This window comes from Anabrus simplex, chromosome X, assembly GCF_040414725.1.
Source record: "Anabrus simplex isolate iqAnaSimp1 chromosome X, ASM4041472v1, whole genome shotgun sequence".
NCBI classification, from domain to species: Eukaryota; Metazoa; Arthropoda; class Insecta; order Orthoptera; family Tettigoniidae; genus Anabrus; species Anabrus simplex.
In genome coordinates this window covers 142,394,717-142,413,726 of record NC_090279.1, presented here as the reverse complement: position 1 = coordinate 142,413,726, position 19,010 = coordinate 142,394,717, and the positions used below count along the sequence as shown (strand labels likewise).

General features: G+C 38.2%; 1 protein-coding gene across 1 annotated transcript in view; it reads right to left on the bottom strand.

Moving 5' to 3' along the window:
- Positions 1-1,033: 1,033 nt before the first annotated feature.
- Positions 1,034-19,010, bottom strand: part of LOC136886493 (cuticle protein 10.9) — a 50,151-nt gene continuing 32,174 nt past the window's right edge. Inside the window, exons 2-3 of the mRNA XM_068230998.1 lie at positions 8,270-8,465; positions 1,034-2,288 (exon numbers count right to left, since the gene is read on the bottom strand). Of these exons, the coding sequence (XP_068087099.1) occupies positions 2,053-2,288; positions 8,270-8,465 (432 nt within the window). The 3' untranslated portion in view covers positions 1,034-2,052. The remainder of the gene's footprint in view (positions 2,289-8,269; positions 8,466-19,010) is intronic.

Sequence of the window (19,010 nt, the reverse complement as noted above, 5' to 3'; positions counted from 1 at the left end):
GAAAGTGATTGGGATCAGGTAGGGAGAATAAAAATTATCTACAATCTAGAAAAAGGAGTGAGACAAGGGTGCAGTTTGAACCCTCTCCTTTTCATTGTTTCTATAGAACAGACGGTAAAGAAAATCAAAGAGGAATTTTGGAAAAGAATCACAATCAAATCAGAGGAAATCAAAACTCTGATACTTGCCGATGATATAACTGGGTCTGCAGAAGAACTGGATAAATTGCTGAATGGTACCCACAAAGTCTTGGGTAAGGAGTATAAAGTGAAAATAAACAAATTCGAAACAAAAGTAATGGAGCGCTGTCAAATGAAGGCAGGTGAGACAGGAAATATGAGATTATGAAATAAATTCTTAAATGAAGTACAGTAGATGAATATTGTTACTTGGGTAGTAGAATGATTAACGATGGCATAAGTAAAGAGGACATAAAATGTAGACTAGCACGTGCAACAAAGGCCTCACTTAATTTCCTCACTTCGAACATTGATATAGGAATTAGAAATATGTTTTTGATGACTTTCGTTTGGAGCGTGTCATTGTATGGAAGTGTAATATGGAGGATAACTAACTCAGCAAGAAAGAGAATAGAAGATTATTAAATGGCGTGTTGCAGAAGAATGCTGAAGATGAGATGGGTAGATCGATTCATGAATGAAGAGATATTAAATCGAACTGGTGGGATAAGAACGTTGTGGCTAAACAAGACTACAAGAAGATATAGAGTGACAGCACACATCTTAAGACACCCAAGGTGTGTTCAGTTAGTTATTGAGGGAAGTGTAGGCGGTAAGAACAGTAGGGGTAGACCAAGGTAAGAATATGGCAAATAGGTTAGAGTAGATGTAGGATGTATTTGTTACGTAGAAATGAAATGATTAGCACAGTATAGTGTGGCAAGGAGAGCTGCATCAAGCCAGTCTATGTACTGACGAGCGAAACAACAATATGCTTACTGCAACAGTCGGCACGTACACTCATGGTATCAACAAGGCTAAAATGCACTTTTGTTCAGAGTTAATAATCATCATTCTAGTCTTTGAAAGACTAACATTTTATTTGTTAACACGTAAAATAATACAGAAATTACATAATTTGATAAGCTTCAAGCTTTATAGCACGAAGTATTAATTCTCACTTTGTTGTAAACAGCTGGTGTTAATTAATCATTATTTACATATACACTATAATTCATCTTATTGTCTCTTATTGTTGAAACACCAAATGGGTGGCCGCAGCAAAACGGCCAATAAAAATGAAATTATTTAGAAGAAATTTTTAAATGCACTGAAATGTGGTGATTCACATGATCAAAATGTTGAATATCTTCTAATATGTCCTCAAGATTAGGGTCGTCTCTTTTGTCATGCAAAGTTTAATAAGGTAAAATGCTTATATCCCTTTGGCAAATAAAGTAATAAACGAAACCAACTCATTCCACAAAAAGTGCGAAACTGTGGTAAGCACAGAGTAAATTTATTTTAAGCCTTTCTAGGTGGAAAGTATAAGCCTTTCACGTCATGACATAAGTGTTTCCTAGCAACCACGCCGGCTGTGCTGTCAACTATGGATGAATGACCAGAGAACGTTACCTAGCAACCGCGCACGCTGTGTCTTATGGCTGTTAGTCATCTGAAAATAGCAGCCGTAACAAGCTGCATGGTTGCTAGGTAACACATACGTGAAGTTGTGAAAGACTTATTGTCGAAGCTTAAAATTCTCGTACATCTGTTTATAACATTGTATAACGGAAGAGTATTAAAACAGGACGTTTTTAATTTATCAGTTATATACTCAAAAGCTAGGATACAAAAGGAAAAATATACGCCCGTTTACTATTGCACGGCATTGTAAAAAAAGAATTGAGTTTAGAAACTTTAAGTCTTGAGGACATATTGTTGCAATCAGTGACGCTTAGATTTCAGCGAAAAATGTTCTTACTGAACCAAAACAGTAACCATCCTGTACAGATGGTACTAAATACCAGTGAAATATAGATGAGTCTAAACATGAATTAAGTCTTTAAAGGAGAGGAGAGTGTACTACTGTTCAGTAGTAGTCTGGCAGGTTATTCTGCTGCGCCTGTTTCTCAGCTGCCCGCTCGGCAGCTATCCTTGCGTGGTCCTGCGCAATGCGATCGAACAACTCGGCATGCTTTTGTTTGGCTGCTGCCACTGTCGGCGTGTCAGCGACGGGGTTGCTCAGCACTGGATGGAAGCCTTGCTGATCGGCGACGTACTCCACAGTTCGCACCTGGAAGCGTGGGTCGACGTATGAGAAGGTACCTGGAGCAGACGGTATCACTGATGAGTTTCGTATACCCGAATAAATACATACATGGAAGAGTACACTTTAAAAAAATCCACAGTTCTAGCCCTTCAGGCAAGCAGCTCAATGTTGGAAACATTCTAGGAATATGAGCTACAATCCTAAAAATTACAATCCTTTTCTTAATCATCCTTATCTGGTCGATTAGATTTGCCTCTTTCTACCACTACGAGCGCTAATGTGAGTTAACGCATTGTTTCAGTTAAGCAACACTACGAGTGCTAATGTGAGTCAATGCAGAGTTTCAGTTAAGTCCTTATAAGTGCATTCAGTGTGGACATTTAAAAAATAATAAAACGCCTGAGAGTATTGAACCGAGGAACACATTACAGAAATAATTATATAAATAAGTTAATTTGGCTAGGATTTGAATAAAAAAGGAAAACGCGTAAAGAAACAACGATTTTATGCTGTTTTTCCGGAACTGCATTTAGGCCGGAAGTGGGTTTTCGAAATTTGCTTTTTTAGTTTGATAGAGCTATCCAAGACTCACAATTTAAGACGTTTCCGGCCCATTCAGCCTTCAACTTTCAGCACAACTGAGGAAATTGTTTAATTTTACGTTTTTCGTGGTATGGAGGCCTCTACTTCGTATGTTAAGAAATGATTTCAACATTAATAATGGAGAGCAGTGGAACAATATAGCCTTCACGGTTGCTAGGTAACACTGCCTGGCCATCCATCCATACTGACATCACAGCCTACACGGTTGCGAGGTAACACTGTCTGGCCATCCATCCATACTGACATCACAGCCTACACGGTCTTAGCAGACCTCCATACTACGAAAAACTTAAAATTAACCAATTTCGTCAACTGTTCCGAAACTTGAGCGGTAAAGTGCCCTGAAAGGTTTCAAATTGTGAGTTTTGGATAGCTCTATCAAACTTAAAAAAACAAATCTAGAAAATCACTTCCGGCCTAAATGCAGTCTCGTTAAAATAGCCTAAAATCGTTTGTTTCTTTACTCATTTTCTTTTTTATTCAAATTCTAGCTAGATTAGTTTATTTACACAATTGTTTCTGTAATGCGTTCCTTGGTTCAATACCTTCAGGCGGTTTTTTTTAAAAAATCTCCACACCGTATGTAGTTATAAGGGCTTAAGTGAAACAATGCATTGACTCACATTAGCGCTCGTAGTCGTAGAAAAAGACAAACTGCTAATCTAATCGACTGGATAATGATGATTAAGGAAAGGATTGTAATTTTTAGGAATAAATAAAGAATAATATTCTCACTTAGGCACTACAATGTGGTAGTAAAACTATCTGTTCTCTAAGACTCCGATTGTCTCGTCATGACCAGGAAAGGTGCTCTCAGGAAACTAAAACTCAAGGAAAGGAAGGTCCTGAGGAGATTACTGTGGTCCGTAAGAGACGAGAGAGGCACCTGAAGAATTCAGCACAACGATGAGCTATACAAACATAAGAAAGACATCGTAACTTGTATAAGAAAAAGGCACCTGGCCTTTTATGAGCACTTAACCCGTATGAACCCCTGCAGACATACCAGCAGGGTCTTCGCTGTGGCAGGCAGAGAGAAGGCATCCAGGAACAAGTGGGTCTCTCCGGTCAAGTCGGATCTGGAACAACTGAGGATTCCGCACAAGTTCATACATGACCGCCAATACTTTCGGCAAGCCATCCAGCGGGGAATTTTTCCAACGTCACTTACGAGTAGGAAGAACACAGGAACCAGCAGACTAACGTGGATGGAGTAAAGAAATGAAGGAACACTGGAAGAGGAGAAAACGGAAGACCCAAGTGACGAGAAGATACGAGCCCCGTAGTCCTCATTACGCTAAAACGACAAATAAAAATAATAATACTGTAATCAAGCCTGGAGCACTGTACGCATCTGAAACACTGATCATTGGGGGCAGGTCATTGGTTAAAGATGTAGAAAAGGAAGAAGGAAAAATCTTAAGGACATTTTTGGACCAGTCTGTACAGGGAGAATCTGGATGATAAAGAAATCTCATGACCTGTACCAACGCTCAGAGAAAATCTCAAACACATTTAGGAAAAGACTTTTGAAATTTCATGGACATAATCTCAGAATGAGTAATCAGAGATCGATCAAAAGAATTCTGAACCTTGCCCTATAAATAAGATTAGAAAACAACTGGCTGCTCGACGTTGGAAAAGATCTTGAAGAAATAGGAATCACAGATGGTATTTTATTAGACATATCCAAGTTCAGAAAATTAGTCGACAATCGCCGCTCTGCAGACTATCCAAGCTGTACCACCAGCGAATCCTGGTCAGAAAATCGTAAGAAAAACCACAGCGAGAAGATGAAAAGATTTTGGGAGAAGAAAACGGCAACGAGATCAGCTAAATAAGTTTAATCGCCCTCCTTAGTTTGGTCTAACGAAGAAATAATAATAATAATAATAATAATAATAATAATAATAATAATAATAATAATAATGAGATTAGTATTGCATTAACAATGTCCAGAATGCTTTTCATTTTCTCACAATACACGAGGTTTACCATTCTCTTGTGGATACTCTCATTTTTCTTCGATTTAACGTAACTCTTTATCTGCCCTGTGGGTGACCTAGTGTACAGTAGATTGACGAACAGTGGTTGCCGTGATTACAATGGTCTCGGTAAATGGATGACGCTAAGTCTAGATTGACCCCATCCCAAAAAATATCCATATTAAAAAGCACATATCACAGAGGATTTCACGACACACTGCCTTACAGATTTTGTACATGTGGTTTCGTGCCAACGCCAAATCTTTCATCAACACTGCAGGAGGTCTCAAGGGAAAAGCTAGAGAAAAAGTTTTTTTTTTGCTAAGGGCTTTACGTCGCACCGACACAGATAGGTCTTATGGCGACGATGGGATAGGAAAGGCCTAGGAGTTGGAAGGAAGCGGCCGTGGCCTTAATTAAGGTACAGCCCAAGCATTTGCCTGGTGTGAAAATGGGAAACCACGGAAAACCATCTTCAGGGCTGCCGATAGTGGGATTCGAACCTACTATCTCCCGGATGCAAGCTCACAGCCGGGCGCCTCTACGCGCACGGCCAACTCGCCCGGTAGAGAAAAAGTAAAGCTCGGCCTGATGATGGAGAAAAATATTGGTCTGGTTAATCTTTCTTCAAAAAGTAGCCTGCTAGATGGTGGTCACGTTGAAAGATAATTTGATTCCATTTTTAAAATGTTATCCTGTAACCTGCTGTGATGTGGAGATATCTCTATCCAATTTAAGTAGTGAACGTGTTTTCAGACAGGAGGCGTTCAACAGATTGAAGCAATCTTGAAAATATGATGAGCTAAAATAACCAAGAAACAGTAGGTTGTACTCCCAGAATATTGAAACATTATCTAGTGAGTGTCATATTTATTTTGTTTGATGAAATAGAAGTATAATTGTTTCTAAGTGTAACTTTGTAAATGTTTCTTTTATAAACTATTGCAGTTTAAGTTAAATGGTATGTCTATAAGAAGTAAAATTGCGAGGTTAGGTTAGTACAAAAATAGCACCAAACAATTGAATGTTACACCAGAAATGTTCAGATTCTATTGCTTATTTAACATATTTCGACGTTTTAAAAGACATGCAGGGTCTCTCTCATATACCCGGACCGTACAGCGGTGTTTCTACTCTGCGAGGCGTAAGCAGCTGTACGGAAGGCACCCGCAAGGAGAGTGCACATGTTGGACCTAGCATCAATTGCCAGTCTGATCCCAGCTGTTAAGAAGGTGAGACAGTTATAATTGCAATACCGTATTTTTGTATGTAAACGCTATTTTAAATACGAGTCGGCTCGACGGGTACGCGATGCATTTGTTCAGAAATTTCCTTCAAGAACACAGATTCACGTAATTGTAAATAAATTTCAATCTACAGGCTCAGTGCTCAATAAAATTCATGCCTGCACACGAACAGTTTTAACAGAGGAAAAGCTATACGACATTGGTGAAAATCTTGAACGGTCACCGAATAAATCCCCCTGGTCTGTATGTTCCACCTATCTCCGTCGCTCACAAAATTAGCTTAAGTAGGTTTTTTTTACTTCTACACACAGAGCTACAAAGCTGTTGAACATCAAACTATACAGGTTTACACGTGTAATGGAGTTGAATAACTACTCGTCATGGTACTATGTTGTCTCTATTACATTCATGCCTTCACATCATTTGTCTGCATCTCCGAGTGTTGAATATCGTAACTGTATGGGCTTTTCATTAAATTGCTGATGGTGAGCCATCTAGTGGTGGATTTAGTACTTACCATTCGAAGTGAGTAGTTGTGCTGCTATCTGGGCGCCAAGAAGATAAGCTTGCTTGGCCATGAACCGTGCTCTAACAATCAGCGTGTGCAGTTGTTCTATTTCTTGCCTTTTAAACTGGAAGACGCGTTGAGCTAATCTCTGCTGGTTGTGCCTTAAAGATACAAATTATCTTACAAGAAGGGAAGATGGTGCGGATATTTGATCCCGGTTGATGGATTCTCCATCTGGCATAAGTGCCAAAAATGTGGTTTGTCTTTTTGAAACGATTTAATTTTTGAAAACACCGACCTCGTAAGTAGCTTCATTGGATGTTATGACTGTTTTAACTGAGGAACTAATTCTGTTATTTTATAGTGCTAAGTTGCTGAGCACTTAAGTCTACGATATGTGAGAATTTCTAAAGGTGATGTTCGGATTATTTGTGGGTTAAAAAAAAAAATTAGAGTCGAAAACAGGTCATTGTCGTTAACTTGTAATGTGAAAATATTTGAGGTTTCTATTTAATTTAAGAAGATAATTATATGTTAATTTTTGGGCTTCAGCATTCAGTTATATTAGCTTTCGTGCACGAAAGGAATGATTATGTCCAACACGGACCCACTATTTAAAACCTGCTGATCCAGCCACAAGGGTGAGATATTGTGAGAGGTATCTTGCATCATTGAATGTTCGTTTATTCGACCCACAGATTGTGTTCTTTTCGGCTGAGGCCTGGTTTCATTTTAATGGTCCTGTGAACAGTCATAACTCTCGCTACTGGTGTGAAGAAAATCCTAATAGTGTTTACGAAGTTCCTATAATAATAATAATAATAATAATAATAATAATAATAATAATACTAATAATAATAATAATAATAATAATAATAATAATAATAATTTTATTTATTTATTTACAGAGTTTACGCCCACATTCGAGCACTTAAATCAGACTACAACAAATTTGTCTTCCTTTTCTTCTCCCAAAAAGTCTTGAGTCTGGTTGACCTGGCTGCCCTCTCCGCATCCGTTATAACATATTGTTTCCTCTGTACAGTGGTCAGAGGAAGCCTGGCCTCAGCTACCGTGTGCAGACATTTCGATTTGACGCCATCTGGCTGTCTGCTCGTCAATTTCAACGTTCCGTTTTACTCTAGGTCCACTAGATGGCAGACCGAGTAAACCGGATCTCTCTTGGGCGTCTATGACTGAGATGTAATGAATTTTGTCGGGTAAATACCAAATGTATCACCAGAGGTCTTTAACATGCCGACATCGTACGAATGGACCCTTCAAAAATCCGACCCGCTATCTTGGGATCCGGAGGCCGACACTCTACCACGGATGCACAGAGGCAGTTATGAAGTCCCTCAATATGTAGGATGACACTTCCAGCATCTTTTATGGGGTAAGATTTTATATAAGCTTGTATACGCGCTGGAAGCAGGGCGGCCGCGCGTGTCGTGAGATGGGCTGAGGCAGCTGCCGTAACGCAGAGTACAGACACCTTGCGCTCGGTCTGGGTTTATAAGTGAGACTCTGTATTTGCATGTACACGAATGCTGTGACTAGCGTGATCAGTACGTGTGCACTCTCGCTTTCCTGAGGCAGAAACTAAGCTGTTTTGCTTGTTGCAGAGTAGCTTGGGGTAAGCAAGTGTGGAGTAGAATGTATGCACCTTTGGTCCACATGCCAGTTGTACTAACCTCTGACAACTCCAGAGCCATCACTAGTCTCGGAGTGAGTCCTGTCCACGTGGTTGGGGTAGCGTCCCGCTACGTATGTGAAACTGTAGGGCTGTGGTGGACCAACGTATTCTTCTTCCGCTGGGGTCGTCTGTGGAAGAACTCCGGCGAAACTCAACCCCACAACGGAGAACACCAACAACAGGCTCAGCGTACTCTGAAAAAAAAAGGAGAATATGTATATATATAAATTAAGTGTTTTGTCTGTACATTGCTCAGAATTTAAAAAGAATGGTATTTCTGTATCACTCGTGTCCACAGAAATAAGAAAATACACTTTTTAATTTACCGTCATATTTGTCTCTCTGTCTATCTGTCTGTACGGGTATTACGAAAAAAATGGCTGAAGAGAATTTGATGAAAATTGGTATGTAAATTCGGGGTATGGGTCAATAGCATCTAGGCTGTAAATAATTGTGCTGAGAGAAATGGTAGTTTAGGGGAAGGCGTAAAATGTAATTCTCGAAGATTTATGTTATTAGTGGTCATATCGATAAATACTACTGTACATTATTAAAGTTATATAGAATATAATTTCCGATCAAGCATGTCTTATACATTTTTACCGTACCGGCTATGATACAAAGAGATTAATGATTTTCGATTTTTTTCGCTAAGTCTGTATCAACACCGAGCCACGGGAAAAATGGGTGAACAGAATTTATTGAAGTTCAGTATATAAAGTTGAAAATAAGGGGGTACATTTGAGGGTATAAATAATTGTATTCACGCTGGATGAAATGGTAGTTTAGTGGGAGGCACCTAAACGTTAATTTTTTAATACGTATGCTATTGGTCCTGTGGAAAAGTATTACATAACAACAGTTATAGAGAATACAAGTTCCAATCATTTATGTTTTATACAGTCTTAGTGTACTGGATATGATAATAGAATTGATGAATTTAGACTGTGGTTACTTAGTCCATATCAACACCGAGCACAGCTAACATTAAAATATTTTTTAATCATGTTTACTGGCGATGGGTTTTGTCATGATTGCCTTATGATGTAAAACCGCGCGGTCTTCAGTCCATTTCAACAAGGAAAAATGTGAATATTATTATAAAATATGAGAAAATATCGTAAAGGTATGATCGCTTGAAGAATAAGAAAAGAGGGAGCCATGAAAGAAGGAACATGGAATGCTCATAAAACTGATCAACATTAACGTTACAGTGACCATTGTTGTGATTAGATATGTCTCTTCCGCTGCCACTCATCTCCGATAGATGGCAGTAGTGCAGCTAGTAGTGAAATAAGCTTGGAGATGACTACTGTGCAGTCGTCACTAAAGTAAATAGTATCAGCGTAACGTGTACTTAAAACCCATCTCCGTAAACCCAAAGAAGGCCCTTGCCGGAGTCCAATGTGCAGACTTCCACGTCTGAACTGTCTGGTAGTTATCCTTTGTTACTGTGGCAGACTTCACCCGAGGGAAGTTTTTATAGATACAAATATTATTTATTTATTTATTTATTTATTTATTTATTTATTTATTTATTTATTTATTTATTTATTTATTTATTTATTTATTTATTTATTTATTTTGAATCGATTTTGGCCAACTATGGACTCCTTATGCCTTCAGTTTTCCTTGTGTATTCCTTCATTCTGTTCCCTGCAGCTTGTTTCTTTATTTCGTTCTTTCTATCAGCGCACTGTTGTTTATCCTTGATCGCTCTTTCTGGCTCTTGAAACCCCTAGAAACATTTGTAACTTGTTTCTGAATGTGGTTCTGTTGCGGATGTCTTCTTCCATACTGTTAATTTCCTTCTGGTGTTTCTTAATATTACCTATGTGTCATATTTTAAAAATCCATAGTTCTGGCCCTTCAAGCAAACAACTCAGTGTTGAAAACATCCCAGGGATATGAGCTATGAATTTTAGGAAAATATAATGAAGCATGGAAATGTATTCTTTATTCAGTCTTAAAAATTGCAATCATTTTCTTAATCATCGTTATCCGGTCGATTAGATTAGCTAATGTGAGTCAATGCAGAGTTTCATTTACCCCCGCTCCCCAAAGAACCAAACCTCATAGCACTACAGCCCTTGAAGGGCCTTAGCCTACCAAGCGACCGCTGCTCAGACCGAAGGCCTTCAGGTTACGAGGTGTCGTGTGGTCAGCACGACGAAATCTCTCAGCCGTTATTCTTGGCTTTATAGACCGGCGCCGCTATCTCACCGTCAAACAGCTCCTCAATTCTAATCACGTAGGCTGAGTGGACCTCGAACCAGCCCTTAGGTCCAGGTAAAAAACCCTGACCTGGCCGGGAATGGAACCCGGGACCTCCAGGTATGAGGCAAGCACGCTACCACTACACCATTCATTTAAACCCTTATACAGTAACTAAATTCAGTGTGGACATTTTTTTAAAATAAAAAAAAATCCTCAAGGTACTGAACAAAGGAACACATCATAGAAAGAATTATGTAAATAGTTAATTTGGCTAGGATTTGAATAAAAAAGAAAGCGAGCAAAGAAATAAGCGATTTTAGGCTGTTTTCCCTGAACAGCATTCAGGCCGCAAGTGATTTTCACGATTCGTCCTTTTTTTTAAGTTTGATAGAGCTATTCAAAGATTCAAAATTTGAAATCTTTCTGGGCCATTTAGCCCTTCAACTTTCGGCACAGATGAGGAAAATGCTTAATTTTACGCTTTTCCTAGTATGAGAATCCATACCTTACTTGCTAAGAAATGTTTTCAACCTTAAAAAAATGCTAAAAACAGCTTTGTCCAGTCCGTCCTTCCGTTCTACTGGACCGATTTACTTCATTAATTTTTATTCTCTCCGGAATTATCTGGTAGTGAATCATCAGACATTGATAAGTATTTAAGTTCACTCAACTTTACGTAATCGCAAAATCAAATATCTAAATGATTGTACTTAGCAGGTTGTATACAGTTAAGATATCGGCGAGGTTTTTATAGGCAATTTCAGACAAACTTGCTACACATATGTATGTTCTGGATCATGGCGTCAGCATTTTTTCTGCTGAGTCAGCACCCGAGGTGGATTTTTTAAATTCCGCGCCCCCCTCGTTAAGATGGCAGCAGTGAGGTTAGCGACGTTCTCTTGTTCAAAAAAGTGAGGTTAGGGTCCGTCAAGGTGACAGCTGTCATCTTGACAGCTGTTAAAAGCACGTGGCTTTGTTTACAAACAATAACACGTGGCCGGTCACAGGGTCATGACGTCGTGGGTCAATGACCTTGGCCGGGGTCAATTACCTCGTGTGCTGACTCAGCAGAAAAAATGCTGACGGCATGGTGCAGAACATACATTGCGTATACTACTCATATGACTTAATACTATCTGGGGAGGAATACTGTGGGAGATAAGACACCTCTTGCACTCCTAGGGATGGAGTTGGGAGTGACGTGTAGAAATAACCGTAAACGACCTATATTAGTGCTGAATCCATAGTGTTTGTGGTCGCTGAGATGAATAGTGACACTCCGGGTGCCATTGACCTCTCCATCGACATTTGGGGTGAAAGGGGGTTTAAAAAGAAAACTTACAAGACGACCGAGATTATGGCTATAACATACGTGTGTATGCTGAAATGTCATATCTTTCCTTCAGCATTAGGACGTCGCGCAGTAGTACAGAAATTCATTCTGCGATATAACAAACTATAATAATACGTTTTTGTTTTGAATTATTTAGCATCTTTTGCCAATTTGGGGTAATTAATCATTATTTAAACTTTCCGGAAGGTTTTAGGGCATTTTGAAGAATGTTTAGATAATTTTTATTTTTTAAATTTATGCATTTTTATGACATCAAAAATGTTCACAATACTTAGTATTGATAGGTGGAAGTCCTTTCCTATTTATAATTGTGTAGTTCGTCAATACGGATATGAAGATCATAGATTACGATCATAGATATTAAAATTATTGTACAGAAAGGAAACATTTAGGAGTAGTATGTATGATTATTTAAAATTGTCAACGAATCTTTTAAAATGCCCACCATCAAATTTTAAACACACAAATGTATACTTGAAAAATCGGTTATTTTATCTCTTGCATATTCTTTGGTAACACTTGCCTTCAACTTTAAACAAAAATAAAACTCAAATTCATAAGTAATTCATCTATTCATGATTATCCAACACGGCAGTCTGGAAACTTACATGTCCCCAGAACGAATGCAGTGAAGTATGGAACTAATGGTTCATTATACAGGGATATAACAGCATTTAATTCCATTCCAGAATTATTATTATTATTATTATTATTATTATTATTATTATTATTATTATTATTATTATTATGAATATCCAATACAAATGAACCCTATTTTACAACGTATTTTACGGTTGTAGTTGAAACATACATACATACATACATACATACATACATACATACATACATACATAGATACATACTGTACTTGCATACTCACGTAACATAATGATGGTGATTTACAGAACCAGTTTACTAAAGATGCGATGAATTAAAATGAGGAAATGTTTGTAACAGCATTTCTGTATGAAAATATGAATAAAATATTAAATGATCAACTGTTTGATTACACCCACAAAAGCGAGAATAGTCCTCTGTCAAAATAATTTTAAAACGTTCAAAATATGACTTGAAATGTCCATGGCCTGAAATAAATTGTGTTAACTCGAAATTTGACACTAAAAGTTTGCACTGAACTTGGTTGTAAACTATGGGAAAATATAGTCTTCTAGTAACGAACACATTTGAAACAGAGGTCCAAAGGAGGTTCCACTGATTCAAAATATATCCTCTGATTTCTATTCTTGCATAAAATAAGGGTGAACTGTCGTATGTGACTTCCAGAATCGATAAAAGCTTGTCAGAATTTCAATAAATTCAAAAGAAATATTAAGAAACATTTATGGGCAAAATTTTATGTTTATGGATTTAACCATTTTAGATGAACTTATTATCAGGTTTCATCTCGAGTTGTATCGTTCTGTTTATGTACATACCTTTCAATATAAATCAGTTCACAAAGAGCGAATGACCACAAGGACCTTGAATGTTTGCAATTTAGGCGATGATAACCGAAAATATTGAAATTGTTGTACAGAAAGGAAACATTTAAGAGTAGTACATCTGATAATTTAAAATTGTCACCGAATATTTTAAAATGCCCACCATAAACTTTTAAACACACAATTGTATACTTGAAAAATGTTCTATATTATATTTAAATTATTATAAATGTTTGTCAGCTCTGTATTATCAATAATTTAATTTGTCTTTAAAATTTTCACTGTGCCAGCTCTTTAATGTACTCTCTCAATACGAGCATTATCTCATGGGATCTACGAAACAATCTTCTTCTTCTTCTTCGTCTTATACCGCTCTTTCCAAACTTGTGGGGTAGCGTGTGTGAATTGTGTCGCACATGTGGATTTGCCATGTTTTACGGCCGGATGCCCTTCCTGACGCCAACCTTATATGGAACTATGTAATCACTATTGCGTGTTTCTGTGGTGGTTGGTTGTGTAGTGTGTTGTCTGAATATGAAGAGGAAAGTGTTGGAACAAACGGAAACACCAGTCCCCGAGCCAGAAGGATTAATCAAACACGATTAAAATTCCCGCCCCGACCGGGAATCGAATCCGGGACCCTCTGAAACGTACGTTTCAACGCTGACCATTGAGTCAATGATTCGGACGGATCTTTGAAACAATAAAATAAATTTGGTACACATAGTATTTACTATCTGGAGAATGGTACTGTAGGGTGAGACACCCCCAGTACTCCCTATGATTGTGGGTTGGGAGGGAGTGACATGGAAAAGTAACCGAAAGCGACAAATATTAGTGCCGAATGCATGCAGTCCAGGGTCGCTGAGATGAATTGTGACAGTCTGGTTTCCGTTTAAGTTCAAGTTCAGCCTCCCATTGCCATGGGGATTAGAAAGGTTGAAGAATAAAATGTCCAAAATGACCGATATTGTAAAGCCCGGACGTTTATGCAGTAACGTGTTAGATTGCTAACTAATTTGTTTAGTAGGAGGTGTCGGCCACCCGCTCTTCCGTATTGTGGCAAGAGTAACATAAATTCTAGGGGTTCTGATGGGGCTGTACCCTTAATGTTTATGCAAACCTCATAGCAGAATCGTTGTGAAGGTAGACTATACTTGCTACTCGCTTCAGTAACTTTGCATTCTAACCTATTACTGCATAAAAACCCGGGCACTAATTCTAATGAATTCACAGTTTTCGGAATCACTAGAGTACTTGGTGACAGCCCCAATGACATTTGAATTTGTGTACATCATATTTATAGCGCGATACGTAAATACATACAATTATCACATATTTTTGTTATTTCTCTGAAAGGATAATCTGCTCCCCACACAGTATGGGATGCAACAAGGACAAACATTAACGCAAAACGAAATAATATGAAACTTTAGTTAAAGCACAGTGGTGTAGTGGTTAGTGTGATTAGCTGCCACCCCCGGAGGCCCGGGTTCGATTCCCCACTCTGCCACGAAATTTGAAAAGTGGTACGAGGGCTGGAACGGTGTGCTCTCAGCCTCGGGCGGTCAACTGAGTAGAGGTGGGTTCGATTCCCACCTCAGCCATCCTGGAATTGGTAAAAAATGAAATGGCGTATGGCTTTTAGTGCCAGGAGTATCCAAGGACATGTTCGGCTCGCCAGGTGCAGGTCTTCTGATTTGACACCCGTAGGCGACCTGCGCGTCATGATGAGGATGAATTATGATGGTGAAGACGACGCATACACCCAGCCCCCGTGCCAGCGAAATTGACCAATCATGGTTAAAATTCCCTACTCTGCCGTGAATCGAACCCGGGACCCCTGTGACCAAAGGCCAGCACGCTAACCATTTAGCCATGGAGCCGGACTCCTGGAAGTGGTTTTCCGTAGTTTCCCACTTCTCCTCCAGGTAAATGCCGGGATGGTACCTAACTTAAGGCCACGGTCGCTTCCTTCCCTCTTCCTTGTCTATCCCTTCCAATCTTCCATCCCCCGCCAAGGCCCCTATTCAGCATAGAAGGTGAGGCCGCCTGGGCGAGGTACCGGTCATCCTTCCCAGTTTTATCCCCCCCGATCCAATGTCTCACGCTCCAATACATTGCCCTTGAGGCCGTAGAGGTGGGATCCCTCGCTGAGTCTGAGGGAAAACCAACCCTGGAGGGTAAAACTGATTAACCCATTTGGGGCACTTTTGTTCCCTCTAGGAAATTTAATTATTAGAGGAATGTTTTAAATATGGCTGGGCATTCTCAGCAAGAAATAGACACAACAATGAGAATGTATGCGTGTGTGACTATCAACTATCACATTTGATCACTTATTGACAATTGTAAGGAAGGAAGGATGTTTGGAATGCCTTCACAAGCTCCAAAGAGGAGGTAATGTATGTTGCTCACGGTCAAATTCAAGCTTTATAAAACCTTTGATAAAATTTTTCATAAAATAGGACATGTTCTATTCCGTAAAATTAATTTTTGGAAACAAACCAATCAGCGAAGCTGACATCAAGATGATGCTGGCGCTACGTCGTGAGAAGATTGTGAAGCTCGACTGTAAACAAACACTTCTTTCTAAAATGGCAGGACCCGGGTGGACTAAGAAAGCTGTTAGTGTTTTACTGGACGAATACCAGAAATATCCTTGTTTGTACGAGGTTAAAACGCCACTTTGCCACAATAGAAATGCAAGAAAAGAGGCAGAAAACACATGCGCCGAATTCATATATGAAAGCTGGTCTTCTAACCTCAACTAATTTTTGACCAAGGACAGCAATCCTCTACTTTCTTCTCTTTTTTTTGGATCCAATCCAGAGTCCAGCATTTCGTGGCATTTCTTTTCTTCCTTTTTACCACTGTACAACATATAATTGCAGCTAAAGCAGCAAGTTTTGCTTTGTTTGTTGGAGCCATACTCTCAAAATTTATCAATAGATTGCAGCATATACACATCTGAATTCAGAAGTGAGTTCATAGATGGCCATCCTGATGCTTCCACGGATTTTATAAAATAATTTTACCGTGAGCAACACAACTTGTTTTCACCAAATTAAAAAAAAAATAATTTACAACAAATTTTACGGAACATTTTACCGTGAGCAATAGGCATAAGCTTCATACACACTATAATCTGTGTAATTGAATTGTTAGCTGATAAAGATCATACCAACATGTGCAATGATATAATTGTAACTAGATTGTGTTCATGTGTACTCAGTGCGATTCTATGATACGAAAAACTTAAGGTGGTCATGAAAGTGCCCATTGGACATGAGTCCTACTAACATGTTCGTAACCTATTAGGCATTTTTTTTTACCAAAGTAACTGCAATATTTCTGGTACATAATGTTTGAAGATATGGTTGTCCAACAATTATCTAAACTTTGATACAAAATATTTAAGGAAAAGATCCAAATATCAAAATTGGATTCAAAAAATATTTTTGATATCAGTATGTTTTTTATTTCCGTTGTATTTCAAAGGATAACTAGTCTGCTTATGAAGCACCTTTGGTCTTGTTTCTGTTATATTCCTGCACAGAATATTACCATTATATCTCAACACCCATCTTTGAGCACATGGCATTTACTGTGGCAAAGATAACTGAGAAGCTTCAGACTCTAGATTTGCCAGATGTTCTTGGTGCTGATGTTTGTATTGGACCTCATGAAGGTGTAGCTCAGATGAAGATTTGGGCAACACTTCTACAGAAAACAGCAGGGCCAATACGATATTCTTACAGGATAAGCAAACCTGCTCGTGAGACCCGTGAAAGTCATCTCATCACAAAAGTCAAGCTAAGATATGTGACCTTTGTCACAAGGTGAAGACGGTAATGGCTTATGAGGGACGCCAAGTCCCACTTTACAGATATTGCTTTGTTGAATATCACAAAGAGAAAACTTTTGTGTCATATACTCTAAACGAGGAGCCTCCGTGGCTCAGACGGCAGCGCGTCGGCCTCTCACCGCTGGATACCGTGGTTCTAATCCTGGTCACTCCACGTGAGATTTGTGCTGGACAAAGCGGAGGTGGGACAGGTTTTTCTCCGGGTACTCCGGTTTTCCCTGTCATCTTTCATTCCAGCAACACTCTCCATTCTTATTTCATAGCACCTATCAGTCATCAATAATTCACTTTGGGAGTGGTGACCTCGTCGTACTAATAGCCTATATCTGCTTCATTCATTACATCCCTGACCCGGTCAATGACTGGAAAACAGGTTGTAGGTCTTCATTTTCACTCTGAACGAATATGGTGAAAATATTCAGATTTGCTAACTTTGAGACTATACTCAAACGTTAGTTGAAATAGATTTGAAAAATAGTGTCTGTAATGAAATATAAAAGTTATTTAACAGTAAACAAATGTAATTTATCATCATCAACTACATTTATAATCAAAATGTCCTTCCGTGGTATTCTAATAGGACTTCTGATCAATGGGCACTTTCATACCCACTCCCGTATTGCGAGAAGAAAACTATATTTCAGAAAATTACTCTAAATTTTATAAATATATCTCATTTTGACTTAATAAAATGATTATCATTTAAAAAATAGAAATAAAAAGTTCCGGGCATAAAAGGGTTCTAGGAAAGAAAGAAAGAAAGAAAGAAAGAAAGAAAGAAAGAAAGAAAGAAAGAAAGAAAGAAAGAAAGAAAGACATTTAAAAACACATCAGTTGCTCTAAAAGTGCAAAGCAGTTCGCACAATATCAGTCAATGCCACAATAACAAAATCTACAAAGATTCTCTTCAGGTTATACAAATCCTAAAAGTAGACATTCAAAAAAATTACCCGGGCAACGCAGGAGCAATTTCGTATCAAGACATGTTATTTGACCTATTTATAACGAATGCTGCCGAGCAGCACGAGTCCTCTAGTTATTAATAATTAATAATTAATAATATTAATAATAATAAAGTAGGGCTCGAAAGTTGAGGAAAAGTCCTTTCTCTTCACAAGTGTCCGAGATTAGGCTCAGCAGAATATATGTTCATTCTGGGTCATTGTAGGACAAAAAAATGGTGGGTTTTATTTGTCCTTTTTAACTTTATCAGCGTTTTTTGTCTTGTAGGTATTTTTAGCCTTTTTATAAGTCTTAATAGCTTTTTTTAAACTGTATTAAGAGAGAAAATTAAATGAAAATTAAATAAAAAAGTGAAACTAATTTAAAAAATCAGAGGTATCAAATTATGTGCAAGACAAGTGAAATATTAAAAGGATAAAATTTTGATGTGAGTGCTTTTGAAGAGGAAGATATCACTTGATTCAAATATGAACCCTTAACATTCGTTGATGTGGAGGGAAGTTTCTTAATGTTTCACAACGTGCTGCATGAAAACTGGCGATGCTTTACGCCTAAGAACCTGGAGCGACTATTGTGATATAATGCAAAGCCAAATGAGGCAAGATTTCCGAATTCCAATTTCTTTGACCCTAGTGTGGTAAAGTCAAATATCAGTCCAGTTATACTCATTTAAATTTCTTTCTCCAATATTTCCATTTCGGGTTAACTGAATTCATTCTATGTGAAAAAGAAACACATTTCATTCTAAATTCTGCGAGTACTTTTTTCAACAAACACGGAATTCCTTTTTTTAAGTTATGTTAATCTAAAATATATATAATGTTCGAAAGAAGAAGTGTTTCACTCGTATAATTACGCATTAAAACTATATTCCTTCATTAAATATGCATTTAAA